At 48.8% G+C, this 21,589-nt stretch overlaps 1 protein-coding gene across 6 annotated transcripts in view; it reads left to right on the forward strand.

The window, feature by feature from the left end:
• Positions 1 to 21,589, forward strand: part of TAX1BP1 (Tax1 binding protein 1) — a 638,481-nt gene that overhangs the window by 309,419 nt on the left and 307,473 nt on the right. For all 6 annotated transcript variants that reach the window (XM_069211447.1, XM_069211444.1, XM_069211446.1 and 3 more), the window contains one exon: positions 1,519 to 1,668. In XM_069211447.1, coding sequence (XP_069067548.1) covers positions 1,519 to 1,668 — 150 coding nt within the window. The remainder of the gene's footprint in view (positions 1 to 1,518; positions 1,669 to 21,589) is intronic.

Consider the following 21,589-nt stretch of genomic DNA (forward strand, 5'->3'; position numbering starts at 1 on the left):
CCACCAGCCAGCTGTAGGAGGGGCTTTGGGAGACTTCCAAAGCCTGGTAATCTGTCTCTTTGCAAACAGCAGCGCCAGAGCTACAAAACATGACATGGTTTTGGAGGTCTTGGGGCATGGAAGCAGACCTAAAAGGCGCAGTGCTCCACAGTGTTCCAGTGGGGGACGCCTGTCTGTTCTGCCAGGGCAGAGTGAACATCCGTCCTACCGGGTGCTGATTGTAAGCCATTTGAAAATGTTGCTCAACACCTTGAGGGTATGGAAGTGTATGGCGCTGACTTGGGCGGTTATGTCGAGTTTGCTGTCCATGACGATCCCGAGGTTCTTGGATGGGGGTGTAGGTGGGTGTTAACCCTAAATCTGTTGGCCACCAAATGGAGTCTTAGGGTGATGTGCTCCTCCCGAAGATCACAATTTCGATCTTAAGGTTTCGTTGTTTGTTTTCGCATGTATCCAGCAACATAGTTATTTAAGTATTTGCTGGTGGCTGCTTACTACCCAGTAGCTCTCTGTTAATGCTGTATTAAGGCTAATAAATGCATCTGAGCATGTCTCACACATTTTCAGCTAAACATAAAATCTAATAGGCCCACGTAGGGCAAAACTCAACGGTTTCCTGTTGTAGTATCTTCGGGAATTAACCTATGCCATTATATTAAGTCACATAGGCCCTCATTACAACATTGGCGGGCGGCCGCCAATGCGGCCACACTCCCGCTGTGTCCCTTACGACATCACCGCTGGGCTTGCGGGCGGAAACCGAGTTTCCGCCTGCCGGCCCAGCTGGGATGTCGGCCGCAACATGGGAGCCGGCTCCAAATGGAGCCGGCGGTGTTGTGGCGGTGCGACGGGTGCAGTTGCATCTGTCACGCTTTTCACCGTCTGCTATGCAGACAGTAAAAAGCTTCATGGGGCTGTGCCAGGGGGCCCCACGACTCCCCTTTCCACCAGCCTTTTCATGGCGGTTCCTACCGCCATGAAAAGGCTGGCGGGAGGGGGACTCGTAATCCCCTGGGCAGCGCTGCCCTGGAGGATTACAACCGCTGTGACCAACGTGGCGGAAAAACGCCGGTCCCGGCGGTGCGAGCACGGCGCTTCTGCCGCGGTTGTAATTCGCAAGATTGCACTGCCAGCCTGTTGGCGGTGCAATCGTCAAAACAGCCTTGTCGGTCTTTGACCGCCAGGGTTGTAATGAGGGCCATAGTGTCGTTTTCTCCCTATCATTGATATAATCAAAGAATCCTTTTGATTGCTTGATAGCTTACTCTGGTTCACTGTACTATTCTTTTAATCATTTTGTTGCTCCAGAAGCATTCTAACTTACAGCATTCTCCTACATGTGCTATTTTGAGCAATTGCTATGCTGCTTTTGTCTATTTTTAGTTTCTCACAAGACCCCTTTTGTGTACAAATAACACTCCTGAGACACAAATCCTACTTGTTGTTTGGTTGTAGAATCTAAACAAAACATGTTGCATATATCTAGGTATACATAGAGTGCCTCTTTTCTGTTTTTAGGAAGCCGTAAATCCTATAGTGGAGCAGGAGCTACGCAGGGAAGTTGAGGACTTGAAACTTCGGCTTCAGATGGCTGCAGATCATTACAAGGAAAAGTTTAAAGAGTGTCAAAAGCTGCAAAAGCAAGTTGTGAAGCTCACTGAGCAGTCGGTAATTATGCTTCGAATTTCTTTCATGGAGCAATGCCTCCCATTTTTCCTGTGACAATATTTGAACTATTTTGTAATACAATTTCTTAGATGACTAAATGTTAAAGAGTAACATAATTTAAAGTACTTTTTTGTTGCTAAAACTAATTCTCTCTAATGGATCTTCATTATGGTTTATAAACCGCACCTCCTATTTTCTAGATCCTGGAACACTCTTGATAACAAGCAGGCCCATAGGTCTGGTTTGACCAGACTTTTTACCTTGTAATGCCTATTTTTTGTTGTGGTTTTGTAAAACTGTTTTGGGGAGATGCCCCCACCAATAAAAATGAAAACAAAAGACAATTCTAGAGGTAAAAATCTCTTAAAATCAAAAAGCACACATTTCCAAACTAGTTCATGGCAGTAAAGAGATACTGTATGTGCGATGTGCTCCTTGTGAAAGAGCAGCATGCCATTGGTCACAGATGTTAGCCAGTGACCTGACCTGTTGGCCCATCCTGTGTGCTGGAGTGTGCGGAATGAAATTGTGAAGGACACCAAAGACCACTAGATGAAGAGGGCTGGCTAAAATCTCCAATAAGTATATTAACTGCAGATATTGTTAGTAAAATAAAAAGGTCTTGGTTCACGCCAGACCTAAAGAAAGAACAGACCCCCAGATAAAGCTGAACACCATGGTTATGCAAAAGTAACATTTGCTTCCATTTTCAGGTCTGAAATTTGCTAAGATCTTTTAATTTTACTAAAATTATATGTATAATATACTTACATTGGCTTTTAGACAGCCATCTTCATCTGTTGGTCTCTTATTGTGTCACTTATGTTTTTAGTCCTCCCACTACATCATATAAGTAGAGGCAGTGAGGTAGCCCAGTTCTTCCATTAGCTAAACTCACTGTGAGTGACACACCCAAATTCCAGATCCCCTAAGTTCCAGGGTGTAGTAAGGCAATGTATGCTTTTTGAAATCAACACATTTTTGCTTTTTTTTTTTATATAGTTTTATTATTATGTCACACAACAAATAAACATTAACATTTTAAAAAATAAGATACAGGTGATTATACTACGGTGCGAAGGGTGATACACTCTACCCAACCCTTGACCGCCGCATCTGCCCTTCCCGGGCAGATGCCTCACTCCCCGGCCGCAGGCGCGGGAGCCCCAGCCCGGGCGCGCACCAGGTTGAAGGGACAGGGCCCGAGCTAAACGTTAGTCCAATCTACCTTGTGAAATAAAATACTACAGACAGGGGGGGGGGGGGTGTGAAAGCTGAGCCCAGTGAAGGGGTCGGGGGACCCAGTGTGCGCGCGGGGAGGGCCGAGGACAGACGGGGGGGGGGGGGGAAGAGAAGTACAGGGGCGGTAGGCCATAGATTCCCCCCCCCACGCCACGCTCGCTCCCTCGGGTGTTAAGCGCACCGCCTGGCATGTTGCCCCGGGGCCAGTAGAGAACCCTGTGGGGGAGCCCTTCCACAGGCGGGCAGGGGGAAGGGAGAGGGAATCCTCAGTCAGGCAGGAACGGGACAGGTCACGGGACACTCTGGCGGGCAAGCAAACTCCGCACGTACGCTATCCCTCAGCCGGTGCGTTACTAGTGGTAGCATTGCGTGTCCCCGTTGTATACTTATTTGCCAGTAGCGTGGTTAGGCCTCCGCATGTGACAGTGTGATCTTGTGTACGTTGGAGTGGGTCTTTGTAGTGTTTATAGTGGTGTTTGGATAGTTTGCTGTATTTGTTGTCGCTTTCGCACAGGAGTTGTCGTTTAAATAAATATTCATGGCGGTCTCTCGGCGTCTTTACTTTCTAAGGCTATTACAAAGGAGTTCCAAGTATTTAAGCCCTTGACTGGAATCCCTTTGAGCAATAGAAGCTGCAGCGTCTGCGACTCAGCCCTGGCCCAGCGCAGCAGCTCAGCGCGCCATTGAGCAATCCCTGGGGCGACCGGGGCTTTCCAGTGCATGGCTATGAGGCGTCTGTACATCACCAGCGCTAGAGCTATGCATCTGGATGTTTGCTTCCGTTTGTTAGGCCATAGGCCTATTCCCAGTAAGCACAATTCAGGTGTAGGGGCAAGTGTGATGGCCGTCCATTCTGCCAGTATTGTTATTATGTCGTTCCACACAGTATGGATTGGGGGGGGCAGTCCCAGGTCATGTGAAAGAAAGTGGCCTCGGAGGTGGCGCATCTAGGGCACGTCTGCATCGATTGGGGGAACATGTGCGGGATGCGGTGGGGTGATAGGTATGTTTGGTGCAGGTAATTGAACTGGGTATAACGGAAACGCGGGTTGCGTGACACCTCTTATCATTTTCATAGCCTGACTCCATGCGGGCTGTGTTAGGGGTTCTGATAGCACGCTATCCCATCTGTTTTTTGCTTGTTCTTGTCTATGTTCTAGGTGTGTGGTTAGGATCGTGTATATTCTTGATACGTTTAGTGGGGCGGCTATACTTCCTAGCAAGTCATGAAGCGTAGGGGAGACGTTTGGTTCTGAGTTTCCACCATTCCAGCAGGAGCGCAATATCTGCCGCACTGCTCCGAATGCTAAAAAACTACCTTGCCTCAGATTATGTTTGTCAGAAAGTTAGGAGGTGTCCTTCATTATATAAGTAGCCGACTGTGCGTATACCCTTGTCGTACCATCCTCCCAGGCCCACCTTGGTGGCTATATTAGCGAGTTTCGGGTTGGCCAGTAGTGGCATCCTGGGGGAGTACTGTGGCTTTTTGTCGCCGGCTAGGGCATAGCGGCCCCATATCCAGTGCGCAGTTTTCAATAAAATATTTTGTGGATGTTTGGGGCACTCGCGGTTCATGAGGTAATGCCAATCATCCAAGTTTCCAAAGATGAGAGAATCGATAGTGCGGAATCACAATCAGGGCATCCAAGCCAGGTAGATATCCGTTGCAGGTGGGCAGCTGCATAATATAATTCAAATCTGGGTGCTCCTAACCCCCCCATAATTAGTGGTTGGCATACTTTATTTAATGCCACGTGCCGCCGCCGTTGCCCCATATTAGAGCAGTTAATAAGCTATTCAGGGGTTTAAAGAAAGAGGCTGGTAAAGCCAGTGGGAGGGCCATAAAGAAATACAGCAGGCGGGATAGAATTATCATCTTTGCTATGGCCACTCTACCCAGAGGCGATAGTGGAAGCGAGCACCAGAAGGGCAAAGGGCCTCTAATGGATCTGATCGCTTGCCCAAGGTTGCCGTCTCTGAGGTCGCGTGTGGCGTGGTATATGTTTATGTCCAGGTATTTAAAAGAGGTATAACACCACTTCAGATTATACGGGTTTGAGAGCAACCTATGTGCTTCAGGGACTGGGCGTATGGGAAATATGCACAATTTTGACCAGTTCACCTTCAGTCCGGCAAGATATGGGGTTAATATTTGAGTCGAGAACATGCTATAATATTCAATAGGTAGGCCGTCGCTGCCGGGTGCCTTGCCTTGTGATAGTTGCTGTAGAGCCCGTTGTATTTCGGTAATATTTATCGGCCTGTCTAGGTCCGCTACCTGCGTGGGAGTTAGGCAGTTTAAATTGATATTGTTGAAAAACTAATTTACAAGTGCTTGTGGAGGGTGGGGAGTGAGCTTTGTATAATGTGCTGTAATACTCTCTAAAGGCACTATTGATGTCTGCTTGGGTGTTAACTATTAATCCTGTGTCAAGGCGGATAGCTCCTATGGGAGAATTCCGGCGCTCGTTGCGCGTGAGCCATGACAATAGTTTGCCTGATCTATCCCCCTCCGCATGCGCCCGAGCCATGTAGTGACTATAATCAAAGAGCCCTAGCCGTTTATCTACTTCGTTCCATTGCATGCACGTTCTGGTGAGCTCAGCCTGGGTAATTGTGCCACTTGCAAATTTACCTTCGGAGGAGTGAACTTCCCTTTCTAAGTTGCGGAGCTCACGTACTAGTGTTTGGCGTACCCCGACTGTCGTTGAAATGCATGCTCCTCTTATGACTGCCTTGTGTGCATCCCATTCGTTTGTTCTGGAGCTCGTTGTCCCATTGTTTTGGGAGAATTAAGAGGAAATGTGTGTGGCTAGCTCTTTTTTAAATGGCGGGTCCTGTAGTAACTGAGTTTGTAGGCGCCAGGTTGGGATACAAGCGCGTGGCCTCCCCCATCTAATGTGGGCAATAAGTGGGGAATGATCTGAGATTACTCTGGCAGTGTATTCGGCACCCGTAATTCTATGTGTGATGTCCTGTGTGGTGAGAATGAGATCTATGCGGGTGTGGAGGAGGTGTACCGGGGAATAATAGGAGTATTCCCGGTCTTGTGGGTGTATATGTCTCCAAGGGTCTATCGGGCGGCGATCCGACATCCACAGCCGCAGTGTCTGTGAGTTTTTAGTTATTGGGGTGGCTGCTATGGGGGTGTGTGATCTGTCCGTGCCAACTTGTGGGACACAGTTCATGTCCCAACCCCAGATGCATGTTGTGGGTAGGTCATTTGATAAGTGAGAGATCGTTCTTAGTAAAAAGTCGCCCTGTCGGACATTCGGAACATATAGCCCATTTATCACTAACTTCTCCCCGTCCAAGTGGCCTGCTAATTGTATGTACCTGCCATCTCTATCGGTTACGCTGCGATGTACCACATAGGGGACCCCTGGGGCTATCCAGATCAAGACGCCTCTGGTGAAAGATGAGATCCCAGAACCATAAACCTGTCCTGCCCAGCTCCTTTCTAGTTGTGGGATATCTTTAGAGGTGATATGTGTTTCTTGAAGAATGGCTATGTGGATATGGTGTCTTTTTAAATGTGCGTGTATCCTATTGCGCTTTTTAATTCCCGCCATACCCTTCACGTTCCAAGTCATTATATTGTATATTGGTTCCTTACTCATTACGCTGGATTGAGTACCAACGCACCAAGTGCCGCGATCCCAGGATCCCAGCTCAAATATCGTCCGCTAAGCGCCGTCAGCCTGATGCACGCACCCCCTGTCCATACCCCCCGCACCCGCCCGCCAGCCATCGCGGCTCCAAAAGGGGAGGATAGTGCAAAGATGGGATAGAGAAAGAGGAAAAAGAAAAAATAACAAAAAAAAGGATATTTTGGGTAAAGCCCGATTTTAAACAATGTGGCACAACCGGTGCCTAAACAGCAATCCAAGAAGTTAAGTTCCATACGGGTATAGTTAGTGTGGTGGGGAACGTGGGTTGTTTGAGGTCAGACGTCAAGTGGCCCACCTCCAGGATATTTCTTTCCCTGTGTGCGATGAGGTCCTGATGGGGCAGCAGTCAGTCGGACCCCGTCCCGGGGCTGTCGCGTTCCTCCCTGCGCAGCTGCGGGGGTAGAGGGGCCCTGTCTCCTCTCACGTAGCATCCGGAGTAGGTGTGGCCCAGGCACACCCCGGGGCCCTAGAGCTCATCCGCCGATCGCGGGGTAAGATCGGGGCCAACTAGAAGCAGGGAGAGGGATGAACTGGATTCCCCTCCAGGAGAGCCACTATCGGTGATGTCTGTCTCGCTCCTGGTGTCGGTTTGTGATCGGGTGAATGTCCTAGTTTTCTTCAAACTTTGTGCTTGAACAGCTTCTATTTGTGACTTTGTTAGGCGCAATGTTGTTTTTTTTTTTTTTTTTTCCTTCTGGTGCGGGGGGTGATCCAATCTTCAGTCGCTTCCTTATCTTTGGGCAAGCCGACCAGACCCTTGGCGTGGATCCATGTCCATGTCCATGCGTCCTCTGGAGTGGGAAACATGAGTGTTTTCTCGTTGATGGTTACACGCAGGCGAGCTGGGAACATAAGAGAGTAGGTGATATTATGTTCCTGCAGAAGTTGTTTTATCTTGATATATGCAGCTCTTTTACGTTGTACTTCCATCGTGTAATCCGGGTATGCAGTTACATTGCTGTTTTCCAAACTGAGTGGGTTAGAGGTTCTGACATGTTGGAGGACTGAATCTCTCTCTCTGTAATTAAGAAACCGGGCTATCAGAGGGCGAGGTGGTGCTCCGGGCCGTGGGGGCCTGCCCGGGATTCTATGGGCTCTCTCTGTCAAAGGAGCTTTAGTGGGGCCATGTATGTTCATTATGTCTTTCAACCAATTCTCTGTAAATTCCTCGGCATTAGGTAGTTCTAAGCGTTCCGGGATGCCAATGAATCTGATGTTGTTGCGTCTTGAGCGACCTTCCGCTTCTTCGGTCCTTCGCTGTAACTGCGTTAGTTCCGTTTCCATTTGCTGGATTCTTCATGTCTGCCACCTCTGGTTGAACAGTTTTTAGCGACAATTCTGTGTTGTGTACTCTGTTAGTTTGCGGTGGTCAACGCGAAGCAGCGAGACTTCCAGTGCCGCAGCGTCAATTTTCCCTTCCAGCGAGGTCTTGGTCTCCATTATTGCTTGCATGATTTTGTCAAACTGTAGGGAGTGTGTTCGTAGAGTTTCACTCAGTTGGAGCAGCGTTGTTGATTGCGTGTCAGAATGTCCAGCAGCAGGGAGGGGGAATCCCCATCCGGGGGGGCACCCGGTTTGGGATGTTTCGGCTTGACCATGGCGCCTTCCGCGCAGTGGGGGGAATTGGGCAGAACGAGGTCAACAGAAGGCCCAGGCGGATCAAGACAGGCAGTCTACGTGTGGCGAATGGCTGGTTCAAGGGGGGGGGGGGCGGGTGGTGTTAGAGAGGTGGGTCTCGCATGGAGGCAGACGGGAATTTGGCTTCTGAGTGACGGTTCTAACTGCCTGATTGTTGCTGTGGGCCCAACACCTCGGTAACAGTGGATTCCACTTGTTGTGTATTGATATGATATAACTTGCGTCTGAGTTGGCCTTGTACTTACACTCTGGTGCTTTGTTGATGTTATTGTCTTTCCTCTTTGTTTTTTTTTCTCTTTTCTTTTTTTTTTTTTTTTTCCCCTTTCTTTTCTTTCTCTTAGATTTTTCTTTAGTGCCCTTTATTTTACTTTATATGTGGCCCCATCCACGGTCGCTGCTGCAGCTCCCTTCAGAACTTCCTCTCCAGGGTCCTCGAGCAGGCCCGTACAATTTTCAGGCATAGGGGGAGGGGCTACCGCCACCAGCAGGCCGCTTTATACAGCCCAGGCCCCAGCGCGTACCGTGCCCGTGTGGATGAGGACCTGGGAGGTCAAAACTTGCCGTCTTGCTGCGGGTTGGGCGCTCCGGCGTGCCACCCGGGGTCCGGGGCCCCCCGCAGGCGAGCGCTCACAACACCACCTCCAGGCAGACGGCTGGCGGTTACCCGTTGTAAGTATTGTGGGCTTTTAACCACGCCATGTCACGCCATCACTTTCAATCGTTCCTGGGTTTGCCTTTCAAAAAATCCAATGATGTAATTGGTAAATGGTTTACATTTGCCCCACCTTGAGGCTGGTTTTGTCACACCTTGCAGTCTGCCCCGGTTTCATGGATAATTGCATGATTGCCAATATACTTCAACATGGGCAAACTATTTTCTTTGTCTCTCCCCTTCGTACTACACTGGGCCATGGCACTCACATCGTGAAGGGGCACAACAGTTTGAACTCAATCTGCGGTATTGAAGCGCTGGTCATATAGTTCACAATTACCTAATCAATCATTTCTTGTGACTCTCTCTGTAAAACACTTGAAATTGGTTAACTCTTTAGGGTAAAACAGAAATCCTCAAAGCAAAAGCAGCTCTTGCAGCACAGCAGAAGAGCTGATACTACAATATTTACTGCACTTGGGAAAACTCTACACAAATTGCTTTGCAAGCATTCTTTTTCACAACATTTTTGCCCATAACTCAGCCTGTAGTGGTCTAAGGACAATGGGGCCACCACCAAAACATTCAGCACAGCACACTGTTTCTAGCTATGTTATTTATGGGTCCCCACACTAGGTTAGTGGGGAGCCCAAAATAATAACCCCTCCCACCATGCAGTCTCCAAGCATTCTTATGGTTGGGACTTTTGTTTTACAGCTGAGAATAGTTTGTATATTAAGGGGCTTGTTTGTAATATCATTGCTATAGGACTGTTACCCCTGAAAATACATAATGCACTTTGTCCTATAGGGGCTTCATACATGGTTATTCTTCATAATTTATTGCCTCTTTTGTATTATTTATTACCATTTTTGTTGTGTGGTTATGCCCTCTAGAGGCTAACTATATAGTTACATGACCATGTTTCTTCCAAATGCTATTTTCATTGCTGTGTCCTCTAGGGGCTGTTCTAAGTATCACAGTCATATGAACATATTGAAATATTCCTTGCCCCATAATGCTTTGTAGTGCGTTACTTTTACTAAACATTTTTGCTCATAACTCAGCCTGTGGTGGTCCTAGGACGATGGGGCCACCTTCAAAACATTGACCACAATGTGCTCTTTCTGTGTACATCATCTCTGATTCCCCACACTATATTAGTGAGGACTCCAAAATAGCAACCCCTCCCACTTTCAATGTCTTTATAGCTTTCTCATGGCTATAACATTTGTTTAATAGATAGTGGAAGTTTTGTTTCAAAGACCTTATTTGTAATATTTCAGTAGGCATGCTAGCCCTAAAACATATTCTAGTGGCTAAGTATCTGCTTACATAGGCATTATTTTCTCCTGTTTTTTTCATGGGGTTTTACCTTCTAGCACTAACAACATGATTACATGACCATTTTTCATACAAATGATATTTTTGCTATGGTGCCCTCTAGGGACTGTTTTGAGCATTACAGTCTAGTGTCAAACGTTTCTTTCTGATAAAGGTTTACATCTTAATTGTATATGTTTTAATAGTCTCTCCTTATTATTACAGTTATGACCATAATTCAGACCAACTTAACCACCTTATTACACTATGACTGTTTGAACACTCTTGATATGTTTGGGTGACCCTTCTAGTTTATTTTTTTCTCCTCTGTGGCTGTCTTGTGTTTTTGTTTGGGGAATTGTCAGCAATTCTGATGGTGGGGTGGTGAAAGTGGTATTCTTTTGAAATTAGCACGACAGATTTAAATTAGGATGCTGAATGGCATCATTTTCATTTTTATGCAGATAGAGGAAGAAGGTAATTGAAGTGCTTTAGTTATATTCTGGGCCACTGGAATTATGTCACAGGAAAAGACGAAATTATGAGACAAGGTTGACCAATTTGTGGCATGAAAAGTCCAGTAATGAATTTACAGTGCCAGTAGCTCTAACTCGAGCAAATGCGAGACCTATTGAATTGCAAACAATTGTTTCCTCTCAAAAACAGGGCCAACCTTGCACCGGAAGAGCGGGGGGTTCTAGCGGGGTGGTAGTGGATGATCCTTGCGGAGCGGTAACTAGGGCCCTTCTGATAAAAACCTTTATGGGCTAAGGTTGGGTTTTGAACTGAACTTTCTCTTTGATAGGGAGCCAATGTAAATCCTTTAAATATGGATGAATAGCAGTGTACATAGGGATTTTTAATAGCGTCCACACAGCAGGCTTTTGAACCATCTGTAACTTCTTGAACAGATAGGCTGGGAGGCCCAGATAAAGTGCATTAATGTAATTCAAACGTGAGGTAATGAGGGCGTGTATCACCGGTTTTCGGGCTTGAAAAGGCAGCAGATACAAACATTTTTTACCGCCTTATGGATCTGAAAACAAGATCATACCACATTCACCTCGTGCCGACCTAAGGATAGCTGGCAGCCGATCTTGACCACTAATCTTGACTACCATCGCTGGAAAGGGAAGTGGGGAAACACAGCATAGCCAACACTTCCAAGTGAGTGGAGGTGAACTGAATAGCCGAATCTCATTTTTGCTGGCATTGCAATGTAAATGTATTGCCTGCATCCACTGAAAAATGTCCGTCAGACAGGTATTAAACATCCTAAAGACATCCGGTGAGTTGTTATCCATAGCGTGGAAAAGCTGAGCATCATCATCATATGACACTATTTTGTCCCCAAAGGACTCCACTAAAGAGACCAGAGGGGTCCTGTACATATTAAAAAGGGGCAGACTCAATGCAGAGCCTTGTGGGACTCCAAACTTGATCTGTTTAGAGTCCGGTGCAAATGATGCCGTCAAAACTGATTGAACTCTGTCACCTAGAAAAGAGATGAGATTGATGCAACAGCTGATCTTGTTCCAAATATTTGGAAAGCTGCCTAAAGGTGAGTTTCTCCAGTATCTTCTAATGTGTTGGCCATATTCAATAACCAAGACTTATCTGCTATGGCGTCTGCCTCTATCTTTCCACTCAGGCAGGGTTTAGAACTTCCTTAGAAAGATTCAATGTTAGAGCTATAGAACAATTTTTATATAAGAAGGGCATCTTTGACCATCTCCCAGACAGTTGATGCTCGGCTCGCCAGGTAAAGTATATAATAAAATAATCATTCCAGTCAGAAGCTTTAATGTCTTTCAGTCCGATCTCACAGTTCGAGAAGATTGGCTCTAGAATATGGCCATCTGAGTGCATAGGGCACCAAATAAATTGTACTAGATTACAGAAAGTCCACTTCTCCATCAGCTTTGTGGGTCTGCTGCCATATCTCGATGTATATTGAGATCACCCAAAACCATAAAATTAGAAAATTGGAGAAGGTATTTCGACAAAGTTTCATCCATTGAGTTACAAAACTTTCCTGCGTACCCAAGGGGCTGACAGATCAAAGCCTCCAATTATAAGGCTTCCCTCGAATTTTCCTCATCACAGCAAGCAGTACATTGAGAGCTCCACAATATTTCATTTTCTATTAATAGGATCCCTTAACATAGGCCTGAGTTCAATGACTCTTGGAAATTGCCTACTATCTTTACCTGTTTTGCAGGCTATTAAGACTAAGATGCCTTAAAACGGCTATTCCACTACTATTACCCAACCCCCTCCCTCACAGTACTCCACAAAAGGTCCCTCAAGAATTTCTACTGTTTCTTTAAATCCCCATCAACAAATTCCTTAATCAGTAGATCTTGACGCAACAGTGGTTCTCATTGGTATCATTTAATAATGAGATATTTTAATGAATAAAAGGGACCGACCCACAGCAGCACCTTATTTGAGAATAAAACTATTGATCTCATGCAAATCTAGGTCATCATATGAATTTACCTGATACTCCCTCATATTTTTTATTTCTGCAAATGAGTTAATGACTCCTTTGGCTGGGTACTGACCCAAAAACAAAAAAGAAGAAAAAAAGCCTTTTTCAAAATCCTTGGCATTTTCTTCCAAGCCAAACACAGAGATTGAGGAGCCCATATAATATATTTAATGGTAGACCGCGTTTTCTTGACTTATCCCTCTCCAAATAAAGCAGTAGTACCTGAATTATTGGCAGGTTAACCATCTTTACAGCAAAGGTATGCATCCAAAAGATCTGTTGAGCCCAACCAATCCTCTTGATGCGAGTATGGATACCTTTTACATGGAGCCAGCATACTAAAAAAAAAATCTTCATTCATCTGTTTGTAGTTCATAAGTCTATAATGGATCTGATTTTTTTAATAGACCTTTTGTATTGGTTTTAATGCATAAATAAATTGCAGAAATAACTTGACATACATATTATTTTCTCAGGTAAATTCTAATGTAGTCTAGTGTTGTCTGTTCAGTTCAGTGATGCAAATTAGGTTTGGAGTCACTTAGATGAAGCCCCCACCTCCCCCCACAAGGTCTCCAAATCCTATTGTGTTTGAGACCATCTGTAGGAAAGTGCCACTGTTGGCATGGTTACCCCCTTCTTTTTGCCTAGTGTTGATGCCAACTTTGATTGAAAGTGGGCTGGGACCCTTCTAACCAGGCCCTAGTCCCAGTGTTCTTTCCCTAAAACTGTACCTTTGTTTCCACAATTGGCACAACCCTGGCACACAGTTAGGTCCCTTGTAAAAGGTGCCCATGGTACCAAGGGCCCTGTAGCCAGGGAAGGTCTCAAAGGGCTGTAACATGTATTATACCACCGTAGGGGATCCTCACCAAGCACATACATGCTGCCTTGCAGCTTGAGTGTGCTGAGGAAGAGAAAAAGACAAATTCAACATGGCACCCCTCTCAGGGTGCCATGCCCACAAACCACTGCCTGTGGCATAGATAAGTCACCCCTCTAGCAGGCCTTACAGCCCAAAGGAAGGGTGCACTGTACCACAGGTGAGGGCATAGCTGATAGCTGCATGAGCAATATGCCCCTACAGTGTCTAAATCAATTCTTAGACATTGTAAGGGCAGTGTAGCCATTTTGAGTATATGGTCTGAGAGTTTGTCATTACAAACTTCATAGCTCCATAATGGCTTCACTGAATACTGGGAAGTTTGGTATCAAACTTCTCAGCACAATAAACCCACAATGATGCCAGTGTTGGATTTATTGAAAAATGCACACAGAGCATCTTAGAGATGTCCCGTATGTTAGCCAAACTGCTAGTGTAGGACTGACCGGTCTGTACCAGCCTGCCACTTTCAGACAAGTTTCTGACCACATGAGGTGAGTGCCTTTGTGCACTCTGCGGTCAGAAACAAAGCCTGTCCTGGGTGGAGGTGCTTCACGCCTCCCCCTACAGGAACTATAATACCTGGCGGTGAGCCTCAAAGGCTTGAGCCTCAGATTACACTGCCCCAGGGCAGCTACTGGAGATGCCCGCCCCCTGGACAAAGCCCCACTTTTAACGGCAAGTCCGGTGGGAAAATTAGGGGAAACAGGGAGGAGTGACCACCCCAGCCAGGACCACCCCTAAGGTGTCCAGTACTGAGGTGACCCCCTCCCTGCAGAATCCTCCATCTTGGTTTGGAGGACAGGGACCAATAGGATTAGGTTTGTGCCCTCCTTCCCTAAGGGAGTGGGCACAAGTAGGGTATAGCCACCCTCCGGGGAAGTAGCCATTAGCTACTGCCCTCTGATCTCTAAAACGCCCCTAAATCTAGGATTTAAGGTTCTTCCTGAACCCAGCTCACCAGATTCCTGGCGACCTACAAGAAGGGCTGCTAAGCTGAAACCCCCAGCAGAGAAGAAGGAAGACAACTGCTTTGGCAGCAGCCCTACCTGCCTGTCTCCTGCTTCAAAGAACCTGCAAAACAACAGTGACGTGTCCAGCGGGACTAGTGACCTCTGCCCAACTCCAGATGACTGCCCTGACCCAAAAGGACCAAGAACTCCCAAGGACGGTGGCTCTGTCTAAGAAAACCTACAACCAAGGACTCCCACCTCACTCTGGATGCATGAGTCCTGACCCCTGTGCACCCAACTCTCACGGCCAGTGTCCAGGTGGTCCACCAATCAAGAGAGGGTCCCTAGGCGATTGCGAGCAAGTGCCCACCTTGGGTTGACCTCTTCACCCTTATACTACGACGCCTGCAGAGGGAATCGTGGGGACCCCCCCTGACAGCGATGCTCCGGATGAATATACCCGACGCCTAAAGACACACTGCACCCACAGCCCCCAGGCCTTGGAGAAACCGACAGCCAGTGCAGTTACGTCCAGCAGTACCCCCCCTCCCCCCTCTCCCCCCCCCTTCCCCCTCTCCCCCCCCCCCCTCCCCCCCAAGATCTCGCCTGCAGCCTCTGAGTGACCTCTGGGGTCTCAACATAGTCCAGCATTGGAAACCCGACATCCTGTTTGCACCCGGCCGCCCCTGTGCCGCTGAGGGTGCGTGCTTGGTACCTACTTGTGGCCCCTCCAGTGTTCTTCTAATCCCCCCTCGTCTGCCCTCTGAGTCGCAGGTACTTACCTGCTGGCCAACCTGATTCAGAGTACCCCATGTCTCCATAAGAGCCCACATTAAAATCGCTAAACTTTGACTTCTGCACCCAGCCGGCCCCGTGTTGCTGGTGGTGGGTGTTTGGGGTTAACTTGAACTCCAACCGGTGGACTTCCTAATTCCCTGCAAAACAATCTAACACTTCTTCCCCCCCCCCAGGAACTGTTTCAGAAAATTGCACTGTGTCCATTTTTAAAACCGATTATTGCCAATAATTCAAAAACTGTATAACTTATCGATTTCATACAAAGTTCTGTTGATACATGTGTGAAATATGAATCTATTGAAGTACTTACCTGCAACTTGAATCTTGTGGTTCTAAAAATAAATTAAAGTATATTTTTGCTATTTAAAACCCATTGGTCATTGAGTGTGTGTTTCTTCTATTGTCTGTGTGTACAACAAATGCTTTGCACTACCCTCTGATAAGCCTAACTACTCGACCACACTATCACAAAAGAGAGCATTAGTGTTATCTACTTTGGCCTCTGTTAAGCCTCTGGGAAACCCCTGGACTCTGTGCACACTATGGCCCTCATTATGACATTGGCGGTAAATGCCGCTTACCGCCATGATGACTGCCGCCAACACCGCGGCGGATAACCTCCAAGCATATTATGACACACACATACCAGTCCGTCACTATACAGCCACACACACAAGTCCGCCAGCCCAAAGGTGGGTGATAAACTGGCAGTATCAAAACCCACACCGTTACGCAAACAGAACAAAGCCCACAACATTATGGCCCAGGAATCCCTGCGGCAGACATTCAATGGCACTAAACCATTGACTGTACATACCGCCATGCTCAAAATACACACACTCAAACAAAACAACACCACATTGGACAATTCAAACTACACACACCTGACACACATACACACACCACACCCACACCACTATAAAACACACACCCACATTACCCACAACCCTTTACGACTACAAACAATTGCCACTAGAGAGATAGCAAGACCACAGACAAGGCCACAGCCACACTCCACCATCACCTATACACCATTCACGAACCTTACATCACACACCCCAACACATCACCCCACACTCCAACACATCACTCACACTACACCCATGGCACCACAACGACACCGCAGGTTCTCAGAGGAGGAGCTAAGGGTCATAGTGGAGGAAATCATCCGGGCAGAGCCACAGCTATTCGGATCACAGGTGCAGCAGACATCCATTGCTAGGAAGATGGAGCTATGGCGGAGAATCGTGGAGAGGGTCAAAGCCGTGGGACAGCACCCCAGAACAAGGGATGACATCAGGAAGAGGTAGAATGTCCTACGGGGGAAGGTGCATTCCACAGCAGCAAGACACCAAATAGCTGTACAGAGGACTGACGGTGGACCCCCACCTCCTCCCCCACAACTAACAACATGGGATGAGCAAGTCTTGGCAATCATGCATCCTGAGGGCCTGGCAGAAGTAGAAGGACTGGACTCTGGTAAATCAACTCTTGACTACTTTATCACAACGCTCTCATCCCAATACCAAGCTCTGCATGCAACACAAATGCATGGACACCCCTCACAGACCTGCATGGACACCTATCACCACTGCATGCACGCTGGAAAGAATCTCCTAGCACACCAAATAGCAAATCACACAAAGGCTAATCTGCAAAGGCAGCACACCCATGCACATGATGACACACACAGGGGGAGGACAGGCCCAGGGAACCGACTCTCTAGGAGGCACTCACCTGGGAGCATACCAACATTCCCAGGATACGCTGGGCCAGATCATGGACAAGCTGCAGGACAACATGTGGCTGTAGGAGGGACAGTACCTGGGGAACAGGGAGGACTTGAAGGACATCAACACCACCCTGGTCATTGCAGGGGTCCTGGCAGACATGGCCAACACTGAGGGAGGCAGTGGCATACCACTGGGCCCCAATCACTAGCCAAACCGATGAACAGCCCTCCACCTTCGCTTCTGCTAGTGAACAGGAGGCCCGCCACAGGACTAACAGGCCACCAGCATCCCTTCCCCTGCAGAAGGAGAACCACCCCACAAACGTTCCCTTTGACCAGGCAGAAGCCAGAGACTATTGCCAAGACCCCCGCCAGGAAATAAGACTCTACTGATTGTCACCCTTGTGTCCCACTCCATCACCCTGTCCACCTTGAACTGCCATTGCTCCCCTTCCTATGTGCCCTTGGACAATGCACCTGTGATACAAATAGACTGGGCTCTGTCCTGGACTTTCCTCCACCATCACCCCAGCCCATTGCACATCCCCCTCGTCTTCTTAGCACTTAAACACCCTTTGAAAAAATACAAGTATGGAGTATGTCAAATGATTTAAAAATGTATTCGTTCAACAAGGTTTAAACATTTCATTGCAACTGTACAGTAATGTATACATAGGAATGACCTGTAGTTGGCTGCAGTCAACACACCAGGAGCGATAGTGGGGCACACGTATCTGCAAATGGAGATGCCAAAGGGTACAGTGAGTGGCCATGGAAGTGGGAAAATCAGCCTGCCAGTGACAATGTCAAACACAAAACTGTCAATTAAATGTTAAGTTACACTGTCTTACCTGTGTGTCATTGGAAATATTGATGAATTATTGCACGTTTGTTAACCTCATCCTCTGCCTCCTCATCCTCTGTCCACAGGGTCCACTGCTGCCACACGCCCATCTCCAGCCTCATCCTCCTGCAGAAAAGGTACCTGGCGACGTAAGGCAAGGTTGTGCAACATACAGCATGCCACAATAATCTGGCAGACCTTCTTGGGTGAGTAGCACAGGGATCCACCTGTTAGATGGACGCAACGAAACCTGGCCTTCAGTAGGCCGAATGTCCGCTCTGTAATTCTTCTTGTTCGCCCATGTGCCTCTGCCCTTGTCCTGGGATTCCTCACAGGGGTCAGTAGCCATGAGAGGTTGGGGTAACCAGAGTCACCTGCAAATATCGAGGGACAATTGTTAGCCACACACTAACCCTTAGGGCCCACTCCATACCCATACAAATCCTCCACATGGGGGAACACGATGTAGCTGCGAATGTGTATAATCAGGGCAGGCAACACTCTGGTCAGCACTATTGAGAACATTGGCGGAGACATTCCTTCTGCCAAGCCCACTGTCACTTGGAAGGAGCCAGTTGCCAGGAAATGGAACACTGATAGGACTTGCACAAGAGGGGGGATCCCAGTGCGGTGATTGATAGCAGAGATTAGGTCAGGCTCCTATTGGGCACACAGCTCTGGGTTTGTGGCCCTGTCAAGTCTATAGGTGAGGATAATGTGCCTGTCCTCCATTGTTGCCAAGTCCACCAGGGGTCTGTATACCGGGGGATGTCTCCATCTACTATTCTTCCGCAGTGGTTGCAATCTATGGGACAAAAGGGTGAGCAGCTGGTCATTATCTCATATTTCCAAACACTACACCTCATTGCATGCTGTGATTGTAACAATATATTGTGGGAGATGTCCAAATGGTGCATTTGTGTACTATGACGCAGTTAGGAGCCATGGCCTGCACCCCCTCCCCCCACCTCCGAAATGGCACCCACCTGTCCTGTATGGAGGGACATGTGGAAATGAGGTAATTCTGCTGATGTTGTGCGCCGTTGCGGTAGGCGGTGGAGAACTGCTGTTCAACTCCTCATTCGTTTTCATTGGGTCCTATGGGGGTACAGTGGCCAATGGTGATGTACGCCGGCAGTGACGGTACGCGCCGCCGCAGCCTTGACTGCCATTTTCTATCTGTTCACTCACTTGCTACCTGACCTTCAACAGGAGAGGACCTACACTGCATGTGCTGCTGTGACCTGTGTCTGGAACCGACCATGGCTCGTGTCACTGGGGAAAGGGCCCCTGCCTTCACCTTGATGGAGTTGGAGAGACTAGTGGATGGGGTCCTACCCCAGTACCGACTGCTGCATGGGCCTCCAGACCAACAGGTGAGTGCACTGTGAGCATGATACATGGGGCATGACTGCATGGAGTGGTGTGTGAAGGCCTCGTGTAGGTGGGGGTAGGGGGTGTTGGGATGGATGTCCCCTGGTCAGCGTGCATCATTTAGGCTGGTCCATGTCTGTGCTAATGGGAATGGGAAGGGGAATGGTGGGCCATGAGTGTAACAGGCTGGACGGTCGGACTAATACCTTTCCCTGTGTCCATTTCCCTGCAGGTCAGTGCCAATCAGATAAAGGGTATATGGTGTGCCATCGCCAAGGATGTGCGGACCCTGGGGGTCTACGGCAGGCAGAGCACCCACTGTCAGAAACGGTGTGAGGACCTGAGACGCTGGGCATGGAAGACGGCGGAGGCCCAGCTAGGGATGGCCTCCCAATGAGGAAGGGGTGCCCGTCGAACCCTGACCCCTCTGTTGGCCCGTATACTGGCAGTGGCCTCTCCGGAGCTGGATGGGTGCTTGGGGGCATCACAGCAGCCACAAGGGGGTGAGTACAGTGCCCCAATATACAACTTGCGCCTGGTGGGGTGGTATCTGGGTGGGGGATGAGGGCCTGTGGGTGCCCCTAGGCCAGGACTGACATTGCAGGGTCGGTCTCATGTTGGCCAGGGTTCTGATGTAAAATTCCTCCAACCAAGCTAGTAGGCATCCACTACTGGGCAGTGGTCTGTGGGTCTCATGTATGCTGCAGTTGTTGTTAGTTGTCCCTATCCATGGCCTGGTGACTAGCATTGTGACTGGTAGTGCATTGCCTAGTGTGTAGGACTGTTCCCTGTGTGTGTCGTGTACGCCAACTGTGGTGTTGGTGCCGCCATTGACCAAGTGTATCCTTTGTCTCCTCCCCCCCCCCCCCCTATTTGTTTTGTCACCCTGTCCTTATGGGCATTAGCATAATCTGGCGGAGGAGCAGATGCACCGGCGACGCAGGGAGCTGCATCCCACAGGACCCAGGATGCCGAATCCACTGAGGGTAAAGGCACCAGTGGGATGGAGGGCGAGGGGAGCACCACGGCAGAGACTGGAGGGGACAGTTCTGACAGTGATACCTCCTCCGATGGAAGCTCCCTGGTGGGGGCGGACATCTCTGTGCCCACCCCAACTACAGGTACAACCGCCACTCTTCCGTACCAGCACCGCCCTCCCAGCAGCCCCTCAGCGAGTTTCCCGTGCCTGCTCACTTAGGAGGGTGGGCATCTCCTTCGCCCCAGTAACCTCAGGCCCTGCCCCAGTAACCTCAGGCCCTGCCCCAGTTAGCCCTGCTGCCCGAGTGAGGAGGCTATTGACCTCCTGTGATCCATCTCTGTTGGGTAGTCAACCATTGTGAATGCCATCCAGGGGCTGGCAGCACAAATGCAACAGGCAAATACATTCCTGGAGGGCATTCACACTATCCTGGTTGCCCAACAGAGATCAATCCAGGCTCTGTCCGCCTCTCTGATGGCAGCCATTGTCCCTGTTTCTAGCCCCCCTCCAACTTCCTCTACCCAATCCCATTCTCCTCAAACCCCAACCTATCCCAAGTACACAGTCAGACGAGCAGACACCCAGGACAACACACAAGAGTGGACATGGCAAACACAAGCACCACACTTCATCCCACAGGCACTCACACAAACACCATCGAGATGCAGACATATCAACATCCACTGCCTCCACTGTGGCCCCCTCCTCCTCGTCGTCCACCAGTTTCTTCTCCACTCACACCTGCATGCACTACATCCTCATCCACTACCTCCATCACCAGCACACCTATCAGTACACACCCCTCACTGGCAGTCACCACCCCTACATCCGTGCACATGTCCCCTGTGTCCTCTCCCACTGTCTTTACCCCCTCCTCCCAAAGTACACAAACGCAAGCACTAAGACACCCAACAGCCATCCACCTCACAACAGCATCCAGCCCATGCACCTGCACCCAAACACAGCAGACAGACACCTCCTACAACCACTTCCTCTTCCTCCACTCCCAAAACTTCTCCCTCTTCCCGCCCCAATGTCCCTAAGAAGCTTTTCCTCTCCACCCTTGACCTCTTTCCTACCACTCCCCCCACCCCCCTTTTTTTACGTCAGGCCAGGGTGCTCAGAACCTAGGCGACCACCTCAGCCACCCATCCCCACATCCCCACGGGCACTGTAGTGTCCAGAGCTACTCCATGTGGGAGAGGATACCGGGCACCAGGCACCCACACTGAAAGGGTGCCTGCACCAGGTGCTGCAAGGAGGCACCCTCAGCTGCTACAAGGAAGGGCAAGGAGGCACCCCCAGCTGCTACAAGGAAGGGCAAGGAAGCACCCCCAG

The sequence above is a fragment of the Pleurodeles waltl genome, chromosome 10 (genome assembly GCF_031143425.1).
Source record: "Pleurodeles waltl isolate 20211129_DDA chromosome 10, aPleWal1.hap1.20221129, whole genome shotgun sequence".
In the NCBI taxonomy this organism is placed as follows: domain Eukaryota; kingdom Metazoa; phylum Chordata; class Amphibia; order Caudata; family Salamandridae; genus Pleurodeles; species Pleurodeles waltl.